General features: G+C 33.5%; 1 protein-coding gene across 1 annotated transcript in view; it reads left to right on the forward strand.

The window, feature by feature from the left end:
- LOC129233245 (electroneutral sodium bicarbonate exchanger 1-like) overlaps window positions 1-17585 on the forward strand; it is a gene marked incomplete at its 3' end in the record, with an annotated part of 72240 nt that overhangs the window by 33926 nt on the left and 20729 nt on the right. Inside the window, 2 exon segments of the mRNA XM_054867298.1 lie at window positions 16402-16438; window positions 16441-16581. Coding sequence (XP_054723273.1) covers window positions 16402-16438; window positions 16441-16581 — 178 coding nt within the window.

Below are 17585 nucleotides of genomic sequence, written 5' to 3' on the forward strand. Positions count from 1 at the left end.
ACTAGTTAGAAATTTTGTTTTTCCTTCATCCATTTTAGAATCATATTGTTGCTGCTCAAAGAGTGGCCTCAAGTATCTACTACTCATTGTTTCTGCCTATCATTTTTTATAATATGTCATGTGTTTTGTTGGTAATACTAGCTTACTCCCCGGCGTTGCCCGGGTGCTTTTTAATGCAACATATCTTTTGGATTATTAAATGAATGAATTCTATCCAAATGAGCATAAAAAATTGCATTCACACTGCTCTCTGGGCTCAAATCTTCAAAAGACTTTAAATAACACAGAAAATTAAGCATTTGCCGAAAAAATAGGTTTTGCTTTCTCCAAGACATCAAAAAATGCAACAGTACTTTTCACATACATTTTATTCTGATATAAATCATTGAATGTCTCCTTAGAAAGAGTCATGAACTTACAAAAAAATGAAAGTCAATTCCTACTATTAGGCACAAATATATACAAAATAGTCTTCTTGGACACAGTTACAATATTTTCAAATTGATTCAAAATCCTCAATGTCCAAAAGCTAAATAGACAGTCCACCGTACAGAAAATAAAGAATTTAGTCAGGGTAGTTAATAAACGTTTTACCATTTTTTTTTTTTTTTTTTTTGCCGTGTTTTTTGAATGAAGGTATCAAGTCTTAGGTTATTTTGTATGTTTTCAGGCAGGCATATTTTGCAGAAAAAGTTTGCTTAGTATAAATAGCTTTGCAAAATGTATTTGCTTGTTCTTTCCATGGTGATTTAATGCCGTGTCATAGAGTAAAATTGGATAACTGTAACTTGCCTAAAAAGAGACACATCAGTTATATTTTATTTTCCTATATTGACGTCAAATTTCTATTTTCGTAGGTAAAAATAACAGTTAGACAGTAATATAAATGTCTTGTAACGATTTGAAATTTGTCCAGATTTAAGTTCTATTTCAAATTTTTAAAACCTTTGTATTTGCGGTAAATGTTGTACATACCTCACACTGATGCAGATAGAGAGAGAACGTATTTAAGTTTGTTGCTCTATAGACAGAGTTCTCTTCCATAGAGAACATCGAAATTTATATTTTTAGAAACACAGTCGTCAAGAGAGGTGGGAATGAGTCAACCGACTACATTACAGTTATTATTTTAAGTTACGTAAAACATTAAAAATGGAAGTAGGTAGACGCAAACTTTTGGAACGAACTATTTAAAAACCGTTAGCACACATTAATAATCCTAGTATGGTAGTTTATGTGCATGTAATAAACGCCATGCCCCCCCCCTTCCCCCCTTGAAAGATAATTTCCAGCTACGCTACTATGCAGAAAAATGATTATTTTGCAATTTATTTGCTATATTCGTTTTTCTTACCCCTGTTCTTTGATACCTTGGAGCAATTTAGCTTAGTTGAACTGAATTGGGTAAAGACCGGACATAAATCATGGAATAGTATAAAGAAAACATGCATATTGATTTAAGGATTATACAACATTAAATTGTTGAAGATTGTACATGGATAATGAATAAATAATTAATACCTAACTAATTTTGGTATTTTCTTTGCTGTTCATGTGAAAAATAGTGATCAATAATTTCATGTTATCGTTACTGCTATGGAATTACCAATAGTAAGCATGTCAAATGAGTAGAACCGTTGGAGACCACAATGCTTCCCTGCTTTGCAGGATGCAATTTAAAAAAAGCTGTACAGCAGCATTTCTTTTTCCTTCGGCTTTCTTGCCAAACATGCTCTATGCTAGTTGGGAATCAGCATTAATGGCCAAAGTTGAGAATACTTTTCTTGTTGATTGCATTTAAAATATCCCCTGATAATTCTAAGTTGCTAATCATTTTCTTTTACTTGGAATCAACGTTCACAAATTTAACAATTACAGTTAATCTTTGAAGAAACTTCATATGGGACTTTTTTTACAGACTTTTCATTCAGACTGATTTTATAACTATACAGCAATTTGTTCAAGTAGAAAAGATCAATTTTATGGTTAAAAAATAAACTGAAACATATTTGGATCTTTTTTTAATTCCCAAAACCAGCCTATATGAATTCCTGAGCATCAATTTACCTCTGTGCGAAATTTGGAAGAAATCCAACTAAAACTGGAGATTTGTATAAGGAACACCTACACACAAACCAGGGTTGGTAAAAAAACATTAAAAAAAATTTTTTTTTGGTTTTAAACCGGGTTTATTTGGTTTTTTTCACTATTTGTAAGAAAAACTATTTTATTTAAGAAAATCATAAATATTTTATCAATCATTTGTTAAGGAATGTTTAATATTCATATTCTTACCTAATATTTTTGTAATTATTAAATAATTATAAATAAAATCTCGTAATTTCCTTTCATCATATGTAAAGTTTTCTATAGGAGAATATTGTTTGAAAATCTTATTGTAACTATTTAAAAAAAATACAATACCTAAATGGGCCTTGGTATAAATAATCAAAGAATTAATTTACTGTGATAGTTCAGACATTATTAACTATTACAAATAACCAAGACTAAATTCTTGTAAATTAATTTCCTCATAATCATAGCTATCTACGATAAATAAAAAAATAAAAGTAAAGTTAACATCATACATTCTTAAACATGGAAAGTATTTTGCAGTATCTACAATTGAATCACAAGTCTGATTTACATTACAGAATTTTAAAAATCAAAAGATCAACGCATATTTTGTTTAAAGCTTTAAAAAAGAGCTACAAATCATGTAATTTATTTACTTAATGTATCAGTGACAACAATTATAGAAACAAGACAAGTAGGTTTTAAGAAAATCATTATGTTTTTGGTTAAAGACATTATTTCTCCTGTTTTAATACATTTAGGAATACAATTTTTTTTAAACCAAAGAAAAAAAAAATAATTAAAAGCCTCAGTATGAAAATACTTTTTTAACATATTTTAATAATGAAGACTGTTATAAAAAATAATGTTTATTGATTCTTCCACCATTCATAAATGAGACTTCTTTTATTATATTGGGATAAAAAAAGTTCTTTGAAAGGTGAAAATTTGGCATTAATTTTTTTTCAACAAGAGCACCAAGTTACATGAATATTTTATGTTTTCGTAATTTCATCTATTTTCTTTTCTTGCTCCGACTGCATCGTCTATCGGGAATGCAGGTATAAGCAGAATTTATGCGTAGTTAATGCTTAGTTCTTGGACTTCTTTAGTTATTTTTTTTCTCTTGTCATTTAAATATTCTAGCGTTTAGATTCATATACACAATGCATCGCTTCAATGGTACATAATCTGTTTCAATAAATCTTAAGTAATCAAGCAAATTAGGTAGTAAATAAGTTTTGGTTGAAATATGCTTTTCGGACTATTTTAAAATGCAAAAGACTGAAAAATATTAATAATTGAATAAATAAAAAAAGAACTACTTAGATTTTTTTTCCATGTAATTTTAGAAAAACTTATTTGGTATCCCTTGTATATTTATGTACCTAATAGGAAAGCTGCATTAATTTTTAAAACAAGGAAAAGAAAAGAAAAGCTATTTAACAAACCTGCTAAATTTAGCTTGAAAAATATAAGTTTCTAAATTTACTGTAATTTATTTATAAAGCTTTGCTAGTTGCTTTGCATCAATTAGATTTTACCCTTTGCAATCATATGTAAAATTCATGAAAATATTTTGGGGAAAACGATGAAGGTTTAAAAAAAAAAAAAAAAAACAATTTTTGAAAAAAAAAAAAAAAAAAAACGCATGGTTTTCTTAAAAAACCACTGTGTTTAAATCATGGCTTAAACCAAACAACCCTGACAAAAACACACACACAAACATACATCCATTTTTGTCTATATAGATTGAGTGTCACCTATAATTTCTAAAATGCAATTTTAAAAATAAATACATGAAACTTCCATATTTTTTAAAAGTATTCATCCCATATTAATAGCTTAAATATCAATTTAACTCAATAATTTCATTTAAACAAGTTAGTATGCAAAAGAAGCAGTCGAAAACTTTGTACAATGAAATAAGTAAAACTATATGACGACGTATATACATGTACAAATAAAATCAATTAAAAAAAGTTAAAAATCTCTCCAAGCAGCTGTTTTGGGGCTATAAACCAAACCCTTCATCAGTGCATAAAAGAACGATGTAACACAAAGACAAACACCGGACAAATGAATGAGAAAAAGTCAGGAGCGTGAGTAAATAGACTGGAAGTGGCCGGAACCGGAAGTGTGACGTCAACAGAAAACAGCAAGGACATCTGTGCTTAGGAAAAATGTCATAGACCAAAAAAATGTTTTATTAAAGGAAGGGTTTCCAAACTGTAAGGAAAGGGGTCGTGCTCGACAAATCATTCACTAATAAAGTAGAATTTTTCCAGATGCAGTAAGATTCCCAAAAATCTAAACTGTAAATGGAAGAAAACAAATTATCCATAGTTGTTCTTTTACTTACGATTATACGACAAATTACGATTAATAAACATTGCGGGCGAACCCTTAAAAGTCATTTGTGACTGGTCCCAAAATTTTGTGCACTCCCCTGATTATAGCAGTCGCGGATTCACGGAAGGGGGGCATTCCCCCCCCCCTCCCCGAAAAAAAGGATTGTAAATTCAAAATATTTCTGGGAGAAGACCAACAAACCTCCCTCCCTCAAAAAATAGTCTACAACTATATTTTTAAGACTTTAATTCCAAAAATTTTCCAGGGGGGAGCCCCTGAGCCCCCTCTCTCCATTGTCATTGAAGATTGTCAAAAATTTTGAATATTTGGAGCTTCAATTTCGAAAAAATCGCCGGTGAGATTCTTTGAATCTCATTCCTTTACCTAATATTATCAAAGTCACCCTACAATTACTCCAGTTTCAAAAAACTTCCGCAGAAAAACTAAAACCTCACCTCTTCCTAACATTACAAAAGGATTTTAAACTTTGTTTTTGGAACTTTAATATCAATGTATAAACGGGAGAGTGTTTTGAACATCATGCTTTCGCCTAATGTCTTTAAAGAGGGCCATCCATTGTGTTTTTAGGACTTCTATTCCAAAAAATTTTCTTGGCAGAGCCCCCAAGCACTTCCCCTAACATCAATGAAGATCCTCTAACATTCCGTGTTTGATGCTTCAATATTCAAAAGTTGTGGAACAGCTCTTGACCTCATCCCTTCCCTTAATGCTACCAAAGATGGCCAACAGTCACATTTTCAAGACTCCAATTTCGAACTCTGGTGCAAAGTTCCAAACCCCGTTCCTTTCCCCAATGTTATAAAAGATGGCTTACAACTGCATTTTCAGGACTGCACTTTCGCGAGAGGAAAAAATTTCCGGAGAGGATGCCCAAGTCTTTCTTTCCTCATCTTTCAAGATCATTCAAAGATCGACTAAAACTGTGTGTTTGGAACTATTAACTTCGAAGCATTCCTGAGAAAAAAATTCTAAACTCTGTTTTCTGCTACGTCATCAAATGCAGCCTACAACTGTGTTTTCAGGACTTCGATTCAAAAAGTTTTTCTGGAGGAAAGCCCTGAAACCGCTCATTTTTAGCATCATTACAGATCTCTAAAATTGAGTTTTTGATATCAAAAAATAACTAGGCAAAATTCCTAAATCTCATCCTCTTCCTTCAATCCAAAAAAGATGGCAAAGAATTGTATTTTCGATAATATACCTTTAAATTTCAAAGATTTTCCAGAGAGGTTCCTTCAAACCTCCTTTCCACCTATTAACCACCAAAGGGTGTCTAAAAATGCGTTCCTAACAAAAAAACTTTTCGAGGGAGAACCCACAAACACTCTTAATTCTGCACGGATATAAAACAGCTCAATCAACTATAAGAAATCCATAACTATCTTTCAACTTTCAAACAAACTGCTAATTCAAAGTAGAGATGTGTCCTTCATAAAGGAAGGTGTCCAAAAGATAACAGCTGTTTTTTTTTTTTTTTTTTTTAAAGATTTTTATTTTATAACTCTCTATTTCTCTCATGTGATTTCTTGTTTTTACTTATTTATTTTTTTTATGTCTTTTGATATTACTTTCTTTTTACTCATTCAAAGTCATTTTTTGTTTATTTTCACCTTCAAAATGTTTTATCCAATGGTATTTCTCATTTAGACTATGATTCCAGGCTTAGAAGGCTAAAAATGTACAGTCTTGAGCAAAGAAGAGACCGAGAGGACATGATTCAGTTGTTTAAATTCATTAAAATGAAAGATATTACGGGGCTGAAGTTTAGTACTGAAAACAGGACAAGGGGTCATTGTTTTAAGCTATTTAAATCTCAGGCTAACATGGATATTAGGAAAAATTATCATTATAGCAGGGTAGTGGAACCTTAGAACAGCTTACCGGAAGAGGTGGTAATGTGCACGGGAGTAGATAGTTTTACGGGGGCCATTGATCTTCACTGGGGATTGTAAATTGTCTAGGACCAGTCTAGCTGGGCCCAGAGCCTGTTGCTGGTCGTCACTTTTGTATTTGTATTTGGTGATTTGTTTTTGGAAGATCAATTTTGCAAATTTTTTTGACCTCTTATTAATTTTATTATTATTATTTTTTTTATTGAATCCAATCTAATCATCATATTTTAGACCGAGCAGAAACACGAATAGGAGACTTTTGGCATGTTTAACAGATGTCTTAAAATTTGGTTAGGGAGAAATAGCTTGCAAAATGATTTATAACTGCTTTATACATCTAAACCCAATAAAATATATTTTGATTAAATTTTTATTCGTATATTTTCTTTCTATTGGTAGCCAGATCCGGATTAAGGATTTCGGGGCCCATAGGCATTAGAAGTGTTGGGGCCCCCTCACACATGTATTTTATACATAATCTCATATATTATTTCTCTAGCCTGTATTTCTGTCACCACGCAAAATATTCCTTATTCCTTTGTCAAATTTCATAACTTACCCCTTATTTTAAAGCTTATAGTTTTAGATTCTGACTACAATTTTAAGTATTACCAATAAAGTTTATTAACAATTAATACAGTAACTAAAATGTATTTATATTTACTTTTCATTTTAGAGCTAGAGAAAAAGATGTATACAGCATTACTCAGTAAAATATTTCTAAACCATTTATACCATTATTATTAACTGTAGCGGATTTGAGGGGGGGGAGGACCGTTTCCCTCCCGAAGAGATGAAAATAACTTAACTACATTATAAAATTTTAAGTTACTTCTTCAGAACATAAGTAAAAACTAAAAAATGAAAAACACACACACATAAAACATATATTTTGAATTCAAAGGCACAAAATGTCATAATTTCTTCATTAATACTTCTTTGATGGAAAATTTTGATTTTTCTGTTTTAACACCCTCTTGTTTTAATTACGATCTTTCAAAGTAATACAGAGCATTATTATACCGTTTTGGTGAAATTATTTAAGATTTAAGTGGTTTAAAATGCTAAAAAATATATTTTACCACCACATTTGAAGTAAATTAGAACATAAAAATTATGTACTTTAAAGCAGATTAATCGGCTTCAAGACTTATTTTAAAACATTTTAAAGGAACCTCACAAAAACTGTTTAACAAAACATTATATGGAGGAGGTTACATTTTTGACCTTTTCATGATCCTCCCCAAAACTATTTCTACCCACGTCTGATAGCTAATTAAGTTAATTTCGGTAAAAAATTAATATCTTGTTACAAATAATATGCCTGCAGCAGAAATGAATAATATATAAAACGAATTCTTGCTTGTTTTTATAATTATTTTTTTAATCAGTACATAATTGTTTTCTTACCTTTCTCATAGGAAACTTTTTGCTTCTTAGAAAGTATTTCAATATCGTTGTGCTTTGATGCTTCATTTTTAAAGCAAAAAATAAACACTTCAATACTGGTACAAAATATCAACTCAAAAACTAGCTTTATACAAGAACTCCACTTTAAAGTTTGGTTACCCTGCATATATAAAAACTGAAGAGGACCAGGAATTTGTTAGAGTGAAAAACCTTTCTTCTTAAAAACACCACCTTTCATTCTGGGAAAAAGTGGTGCGGAAATGATAAAAATAAAAGAAATGGTTTGCAGGCGTCTAACCAAGAGCTCCTATAGAAAAAGGGTGTAAATAATAAGTGGACCAGAGAACATTTTCTCATAAAGTGTTCTTCCAAAAAAAAAAAATCCGCTTCGAATTTCGGCAAGTGCCTAACCTAAGGGGACACAACGCGCCCTTCCGCAAATACATGTGTTCAAGCTCTTTGATGAACCGCCCATGCTTTTTTAGACTACAACCACCAGAGTCGCCTGTTCAACCTCTATTGTAAAGGCAGGACCATAGTTGTAAAGGCGGTAGGATTGGAAGGCAGTTTATTATACTCTGGGGAGATCAAAAATTTCGGCAAAGTGAAGTGTTCACTTATTAGTAGCCATTCCAAAAAATGCCCACGAATAACAGCCAGGACCTTAAAATACTGCAGTCCTGCTAACAGCTGCATTTCTTGGAATCAGAAATCGGGTTCCCACAGGCGTGGAAACACGGGAGGGGAACTGGGGGAACGTTCCCCCTCCAAAATCCCAAGTATATCTAAAAATTTTCAGAACAGAGTACAGCACAATTCTTTCATTTTTTCAAACTTGAACTTCAAGAAAAGCGTCAGGAAAAGCGAGGAGAGAATTGCAAAAGCAGATTCAAATAGGAGAACTGTGGGAATGTCCCCCTCCCCCCCCCCTCAAAAAAAAATCCCAAGTGTACCTAAAACAGTTCAGAAAACAGGAGTACAGACATTTTTTTCCGTTTTTTAGAACGTGAACTAAGGTATTAGGAAAAGCAATTAGACAACAGCAGAAGCAGATCCACGGAGAGGAACTGAGGGAATGCCCCCCACCCAAATCCCATATATACCTAAAAATTTTCACAAGAGTGCAGGAAAATTCTTCTATTTTATAGAACTTGAACTTGAAGCAAAGCTCCAGGAAAAGCGATTAGAAAACAGCAGAAGCGGATCCACGGAGGGGAATTGGAGGAATGCTCCCCTCCCCCAACATATCATGTGTACCTAAAAGGTTTTAGAACAGAGAATAGGAAGATATTGTTTGATAGAACTTGAACTTGAAAATAGGCTCCAGGAAAAACGATAGGCAATAGGCGGATGACGGATCCGTGGGGGAATGTTCCCCTCCCCCCACGTGTACCTAAACATTTTCACAATAGAGTGCAGCAAAATTCTTCTGTTTTATAGAGCTCGAACTTGAAGAAAAGCACAAGAAAAAGCTAAGAGAGAATTGCAAAAGCGGATCCAAGGAGGGGAACTGGGGAATGTTCTCCTCTTCCCTCAAAAAAAAAAAAAAAAAAATCCCAAGTGATCCTAAAATTGTTCAAAAAACAACGTACATGAATTTTTTTTACTGTTTTTTCAGAACTTGACGAAAGGCTCCAGGAAAAGCAATTAGACAATAGCAGAAGCGGATTCACCGAGGGGAACTGGAGGAATGTCCTCTCCCCCCCCCAAATCTCATATGTACCTAAAAACTTTTAGAACAGAGTGCAGGAAAATACTTCTGTTTTATAGAAATTGAACTTGGAGCAAGGCGCGGTGAAAAGCGAGGAGAGAATTGCAAAAGCGGATCCAAAGAGGGGAACTGGGAAATGTCCTTTTCCAAAGCACAAAATCCCAAGTAAACCAAAAACCTGTTCAGAAAACATGGTAAGGTAGAACCACCAGTAGTTGACATTTTAAAGATTAATTTTTTCTGTTTGTTAACATAGCTTGGAGGGAATTCATCCTAGGAGAAACATTTAATAAGTGATAACAATACCATCTAGTCCCCTATTATAATGCAACAAAATTAGATTAATAAAACGAATGCACATTTTTTTTTAATAAAAAAAAGACATTGGGTAGGAGTTGAGACTAAACTAAAACGAGAACATCCTATTGTTGACACACTTTGTTTTCAGTATTTGATACATACTTTGATACAGAAAAACAGGAATTGCTTAATAAATGAATTCGTGCCTAATTGTGTGAAAACAGGAATCGCACTGCCGGATCTAGGCAGCAACAAGCCCTTGACTTACCTTTTTTACATAGTCAATACCCTTTGCAACCCCCTCCCCCCCCCCCCAGTTGCCAAGAGGCAACTTCTAGGAAGATGCAAATTTACACTATTTCTGTTGTTTTCTCGTTGAACCTCGATATAAAATTTCAACGAAGGTGGATAAAGGGTGTCAGTATTTAGCTTTTGCTCCGGTTCTGAAAAATCGAAGATCCGGCATGCAGGAATGTAAAGACAGTTATAGAGAAATATAAAAATTAAATGCTTCCGTCATAGGGAGTATAAGACTATGAGAAGTTCATATAAAAATTCGAGTTTGGGGACTAAGTAAATATTTTTCATCGTACTAAAAGGCTCATTGATATGGCGCAGTACAGCTTCCGAGTAGTAGTTCAATTTATCCACTTTAGGGTTATTTCCAGTCTCCCAAATTTTCGTACTTGCTTTTTGCATCTGTTTTCCAGTAATCTTTCAAAATAAGTCTTTTTCAACACAAACTTGTTTAAACTGTCTTTTGTATTCATTTGGTGTAGAGTTCATCAAAAAAATTTAAAGCTTCTACAATTCAGTAGCGCAACCAGAGGGGGTGAGAGACAGTGGCGTAACGTAGGGGGGGGGGCAAAGGGGGCACTCGCCCCGGGCGGCACTTTGCTATGGAGCAGCACATTCTGTAACACTACATAAAAATTGAAAAAGTTATTATTATTATTTTAATTTACTTTTTATTTTTTTAAAGAAGGCACTTTGCTAGGAATGGCGAATTATGTCTCACTAAATGAACATCAAAAACGTTTTTTTAACTCTTCAGTTCTAAATTGTGAGAGACCACCCCAGAATGCTGACTAGAATGTTTCTCAAAAGCATTTCTTACAATTAAAGAGAATAATAGAACAGACCTTGGAAAAACAAAATTCTTTTAATAAGTTGAAAAAAAGAATGTCGCGAAAAAATCTAAATTCCTTTTGAAAAGAACCTTGAAATAAAAATTTTCAATCATGGCAGTTTATTGATCAGTTAATTGCATCCCCACCATTTTTTTTCTTTTTCCTAGTCGGTCTCAAAATAAGAAAGTCTTCATAATTGGGAAGCCCCCTTTTCCCCGCCGAAACCTTTAAATAGTGTCTCAAATCTCGTTTTCGGGGCTTGAATTTTGAAAAAATTCCAGGGGATAACTACCTAACACCTCGTATTCTAAAGACATCGAGAGTCGTGTAATATTGCTTTTTTGAAGCTTCAAATTTGAAAAATTGCCCAAACCATAATGTTACCAAATATGGTCTGCAGTCACGTTTTTATGACATCAATTACGAAAAATTTCCGGACAGGGGCCCGAATGCTCTCGTAAGAAATCTAAAAATGAAAAAATTACAATTTCGAAAAATTTTAGGGGGGAGAGCATTTAAATCCTTCGTCAATGAATATCGCTTAAAAACTTAGTTTCCTAGGACTTCAATTTCGAAACATTTTTTGGTAAGAGCCCCAGAACCCCACTGCTCGTAACATCATCAAAATTAGTCTGTACCTGCGCTTTAGGAACTTCAATTTTGAAAAATTGGGTGGTGGGGTCATCGATTTCGATCTATTTTACAAAAAAAAAAAAAAAAAAATCGATCTGAGGCAGCCCTCAAAAGTCCCGTCTTTTACCTTACCATCAACAAATATCGCCTATAATCGCGTTTTTAAAGCTTCAGTTTCTAAAAATTTTCGCAGAAAGCCCCTCGAACTTTTCTTCCCCGTAACATCATCAGATGCCGTCTAAAACTGCATTCTTAGGGTTTTAATTTCAAAATTTTTCCGGGGCAGAACCCCCAGACCCCCTTAATCGGCGAAAATTTTAGAATTAAAAAATATATAAATATAACAATGAAAATAACAGTTTTTTACAAATATTTTCTGAAAATTATACTTGCAAAATTTGTAAAGTAAAAATTTTTTATATAAGAAGCGTTAAGATTTTATATAAGAAGCGTTAAGGATGAGTTGTAAAACTCAATTTCTACAGTTCTTTTTTAATGAGTAATTTCATACCCACCTCCCCCCATAAACATAAACTGCTGAAAAAGTTCCCCTCCCAAATCCATAGTCTGGATCCGCCCCTGGGTTCCCAGGAGCTGAAATGTTAACTATGGTTTCTTTCCTTTGTGTTGAACAACCTGCAGCTAAATATGGTGGAAGCAAAGGATTTTCTGATTCCCTTGTCTTTTTCTTTCCTTTCTTTTTTTTTCAAAGAGAAACCAGAGAGGTTTGCTAAAATATTTTAAAAAGAGCTTTTTACAAGAAAAGCTGTGTCTGCGTCAGGATAAGGGGTGTTTGTGCTTAAGGGTTGTACATTCGGCCAGATTTTCACTGTATCAGAATTAAGAAAATTTCTAATACGCTGCTAAATAAAAAAATAAACAATTAATAGTCTTTCGCGGCTATTAATTGTTTTGTGGCAAATCAATTGTAGATGTAACTGAAAATTTCTATGTACATAATATTTTATGTATAAGAGATTCAGTAAGTTTACTTGATCACAGGTGCATAATCTTCAACTACGTTTTTGATAAACAATAGAGATTTAGCAGTAACTTATTCAAGCAAAACACTCCTCTTTAAAAAAAAATGCCCAGAAGTAATTTAAGGTTTTAAAACAAAAACTTATTTGTTAGAATTGGTTATATTTTATTATGACTATCAGAGACGCACGAAAAATTGCGTTACTGACAACTCCCCCCCCCCCCCCCCGATGCATGAAATTTTGAAAATTACAATAAATTGATGAAATTTGCTAAGTTTGGGCCCCTATCACTCGTTAATTGGGTCCTTGACAAATTTCCGCGAGCATAGCTATTTGCGAGATTTCTCTTAATAAAGTGTAACGAGTAGGAAACTGGGGCATACAGCTGATAACTTTGGCTCCATCCCAGATCTTACCCCTTTTCAGGATTTTCCTTTTCTTTCAGGGATTTTCTCTTCTCCCTGTGTCAGGTGGTCTAGGGAGGGCAATATGATACTTTTTGCAATGAGCCAAGGTTTGGTTTTCACGTACGGAAGTATGGCAGTGGGCCCCCCTTCTCTTCAATCAGGGTCTGTTTACTGAATAGGAAAATTAGACCACGACCTCTGCTATTTGAAGCCCCAAAATGGCTAAAACTGTTTTAGCAAATGAAAAAAAACAACTAATGTTTAGCTACAAGAGGGCCCCGAAAAATTTTAAGGCTTTGGGCCCCCGATATCTTAATTGGGAGCCCTTGGTCGTCAAGGTTCTGGGGCTCTAGGGGTCCCTAGAACTAATATAAGCATTTGAAACTAAGTTTGATTTACGGAAAAATGTAATAAAATTGAAAACAAAGCTCAAACATTTTCGGGGCCCTTCCAACTTCGATCCCCCTCTCCTTCTCCAATCCAGATCCACCGAAAAACTTCTCTTGGCTGCTTTTTCCGGGCTTCGATACGGCCAGGACTTTTTCCTTTTCTTTCAGGGATTTTCACTTCTGTCCATGGCTGGTGGCCTAGGAAATCGCCAAGCCAAAGTTTGGTTTTTGCACATGGAAGTTGGACTGTGGGCCCTCTTCTCTCTACTTAGGGCTTGTTTACTGAACAGGCGTACTAGGCCTTCGCAAAGCCCCTGCTATTTAGGGGCTCCAATTGGCTAAAACTTTTCTAGCAAATGGAAAAAATTGTATTGTTTGACTACAAGAGGGCACCGAAAAAGTGTTTGACCTGTGGCCCCAATATCATACTTGGGGCCCTGGATCAATAAGTTTTTGGGTTTTAGGGGCCCCAGCAAAAAAATATTTAAACTAAGTTTGATTTTTGGAAAATTTTTACAAAACTAAATGAAAACAAAGCTCAACAATTTTCGGGCTCCTCCTGACTCCCCCCCCCCCTCCGTGGTGCGGTGTCTTACGTTACGTAGTTACACCACTGAGTTATGTAGTTAATGTTAGCCAATATTTAATGATCTGGATGCCGTTGGGCCACAATGACGGATCTACCCATTTTCTTTTTGGCAACTTGTATAACGTAAATACTTTTTTCATGTTCTATTTTAATTCCTTCTTGGGGTCCTTATGTTGTGGGGAACCTCCCATATGTAACGATTGAGGTATGGAAAATCTGCCACTGTCAGCCCTTTATCAGCTAAAACAAAAGGCCATGGTCTCCATGACCTTTGAAAAATGAATAACAAAACCTTTTGGTAGGGGCCCCATTGCTGTTGTGTGTGCCCCGGATCCCACATGCATAAAATATTTCCTGTTTGACAGCAGTAAAAGATGAGATAGAGAGGAAAAAAAAGGAAGGAAGCCTCATTTTTTTAAAAACTTTTTCTTTTCTTTCTTCTTTTTTTTTTTTTTTTTGGTCAAAAAGAACTTTTTTTCTTACATATTTTCAACTTTAAGATTTCTCCGGGACCCCTGAGAACCTCGGGGCCCCTAGGCAACTGCCTACATTGCCTATTTAGTAATCCGGCCCTGTTGGTAGCTTTAGTAACTTTTACTTAAAAGAATAATTACAAAACCAGTGAAACATTTTCAATGTATGTGAGTAACTCTCGGAGCAATATCAACAACAGGGTTCGCGTTTACGCGCTATAGGGGGTTTTTTACGCAAAATTGCGGGAAAGGGACGCAACTTCCGCGAAAATTCAGGTTTTAGGGACCCAGAACACCCAAAAGATAAAAACCAGAAAAAAATTGTGGAAAAAGCTGAAGATCTATCTGTGAATGCTTTTAAGCTTCAATAACCAGGAGAATCAACAGAAAAGGATTAAAATGACCCTATCTCTTTATCAGCTATTCAAACATACCTCTACTGTTGACCAGTCAATGGAATTTTAGTGATAAGACTGGAGCTTACAGTGACCTCCTGGGCAGAGCTCAAGGAGCAAAATATTGCATGTTCATAAATAGCCCATTGTACTGTATTCTAAGAATAAGTTCTCCCTCAACTTTTATCTTGGGGAAATTCCTAAAAACAACAATAAAGATCAAAAGTAAGAGTGGTTTCAATGCAATCTTCAGGATTAATACAGGACAACTGAGTAGTAAAAGCTTATCTATTCTACGTTCATGTAACCAGAATTACTTTTAAAAATCATTATCTTGCATCCTCAATAAAAGGAGGGGTGAAAAAAAAAATGGTGAACATTTTCCCGATCGCGCAAAACACAAAGTTCTGAACTTCACATTTTTCTTGTTAAATTGCTTATGAATATGAATTTTATACAAAAGCACTTTAACCTTGTTCACTTTCTAGTAATTCACCTATTTCTGATGGGCTATTTTTATTTGGACTTGCAAAAGTCACGTATTAATCGATCGCACCATTTTTAAAATGGCGAGATTTTTAAAATAGCACGAAAGCCAACACAGATATTTTGAGAGAGTCAAAATGAAGTCAAATTTTCTAATTTAAGGTTGCAAATGAGCAATTTTCATACTCATGTGAGAAAATGTTTCGTTTTTGCGATCGCGATTTTTTGAGTTGGGTTAATTCGCTTGCGATTTTTTTCTATTTCTATGAAACCGCCAATGATAATTCATGGACGGGGGGGGGGGGGGGGGGGGGGGGGGGGCTGTTTGTTTTTTTTTTTTTCACCTAGAAAAATGTTCATGAAAGCAAAGGTTAAGGGAGTGCTTTCTGCTTGATCAATCAAAGGCATTTGTTTTTTATTTCATGGTAAAAATCCAACTTAAAAGTAAATTTTGAGTTTACCTCATTATAACTGACTAAATAGTTTCTCAAATAACTAAGTCTTGCAAGTGTATTATTTGAAAATATGATAATCACAGAAAAAAAGGGCAAAATTAACCAATTTAGTTTATTTCATACCTTTTTTAAATAACTATGTGGATAGTTTCTTTTCCCTAAGTATAAATAGTTGTATATTATTCAATTATATGCTAAGATTTTCTGTTTAAAATTTAAGGGACTCATTTTTTCCACCAAAGGACCCAAATCTATTTCATTAATGGGTCCCTGGGACCCAAGTTACGGATAGTTGAGCCGAACACTGAACAAAAACGTTTTTGAATGAACGAAGTCGTTCAAATGAACAAGTTCAGTGTACAGATTAAAAAAATAAAAGATTATCTGATGAACAGGGTCATTAAAAAGAATGGCTTCCCATCTCTAATTCAAAGGGAAACTGCTTCTTTGCCTGTAGGGTTGTTTATTTTACCTGGCCACAATCACATAAAAGAAAAATTTTGGCAACGGAAAATAAACAGTCCTTAAGACTACTAAGCAGTCTTTGTTCATGAATCATACTGTAAATTCTGATCCGTTTCAGCATTGATTGGGTTAGATTGTGACATGTGAGGATTTTTTATTTTGTAAAAATATAATAATATTGATAAGAAAAATGCATTCAGTTTGAAACATTAAATTTTTTTCTCCCTACTTTAGAGAAAATGATCTTGAATATTTGCCTCTTCGGTTGTGGATGTGGCTTTGTGGACCGCATTTATTTTGATAGTCCTGGTTGCTTTCGATGCTAGTGCATTAGTTTGTTATATTACTCGTTTCACAGAAGAAAATTTTGCTACTTTAATTTCTCTAATATTTATTTATAAATCAGTTGAAAAGGTAAGCTTTCTATTTAATTATCGACACTTTACAAGTATTATTAATGAAAAAAAACATCTACTGATGAATGCATTATTATTTATGATTTCTTGAATGTAATGTAAATATCATTCTTTAAATGGTCAGTGTTAGTTTTGTTATTTTTGTTTAGTTTTAAGAAATTTGAATTATTAGACTGAATCAGAGGCTTTTCTAAGCATAGTTCAACTAAAATTTCTTTGAATTACTAACTGTTTTTTAGCAAATATTTTACTTTATTTTTTGTTTCTTTATTTTTTATTTATTTTTGTAAACTCTTTTCAGAATGTATAATTGAAAAAATTAACTTGTTGGTTACTTGGTTGCTTTCACTAAAGTTACACTGCTGTAAATAAGTATTCAAAGTTATTGAAAATAAAGTTGTTTAACCCTTTTACCATCCTCGATTGTCTGTGAAATTTTATAAATAATGCGCTAGACGCTTTGTGGACGACGAAGAGGTTAGACTTGAATGTTAATGGAAGCAATATTTTTATGCCTTAAAAAAATATTCATTGCACTTGTCTAAAAGCAGAGTGCTGTGAAGAAATCTGCTCTCTTGCTTATCCTATGTATGAGTGCCCTGTTAATACACAATAAAAGCAACAATAATAACAGGAGGTGTTTCAAATATAACTTTTTTGAAGTTGTCAGTTTAATAAGCAAGTAATTTTGCATGTTGAATGATATTTCCATATCCATATAATGATTAACAATTATGTTTTTGGTAACTTGAGAAAGTATACATTTAAAATTTATAATAATTTTAAAACTTTATGTGAAAACATATTTTAAATGTTTTTGGAGCATGTAAGTTGTATTATTAACTCTCATAAAAATGTTGTGCAATTTTATTAAGGAAACATTAATTAAAAGTTTTAATTAAGGTAAACCACCAGTTGTTGACACCTGCAGTAGTAGTTACCTAACACTTATATAAAAGAAAAAAAACTAAGAAAATTTTTAAATTGTACAAAAATTATTTT

This window comes from Uloborus diversus, unplaced genomic scaffold (genome assembly GCF_026930045.1).
Source record: "Uloborus diversus isolate 005 unplaced genomic scaffold, Udiv.v.3.1 scaffold_284, whole genome shotgun sequence".
NCBI lineage: Eukaryota > Metazoa > Arthropoda > Arachnida > Araneae > Uloboridae > Uloborus > Uloborus diversus.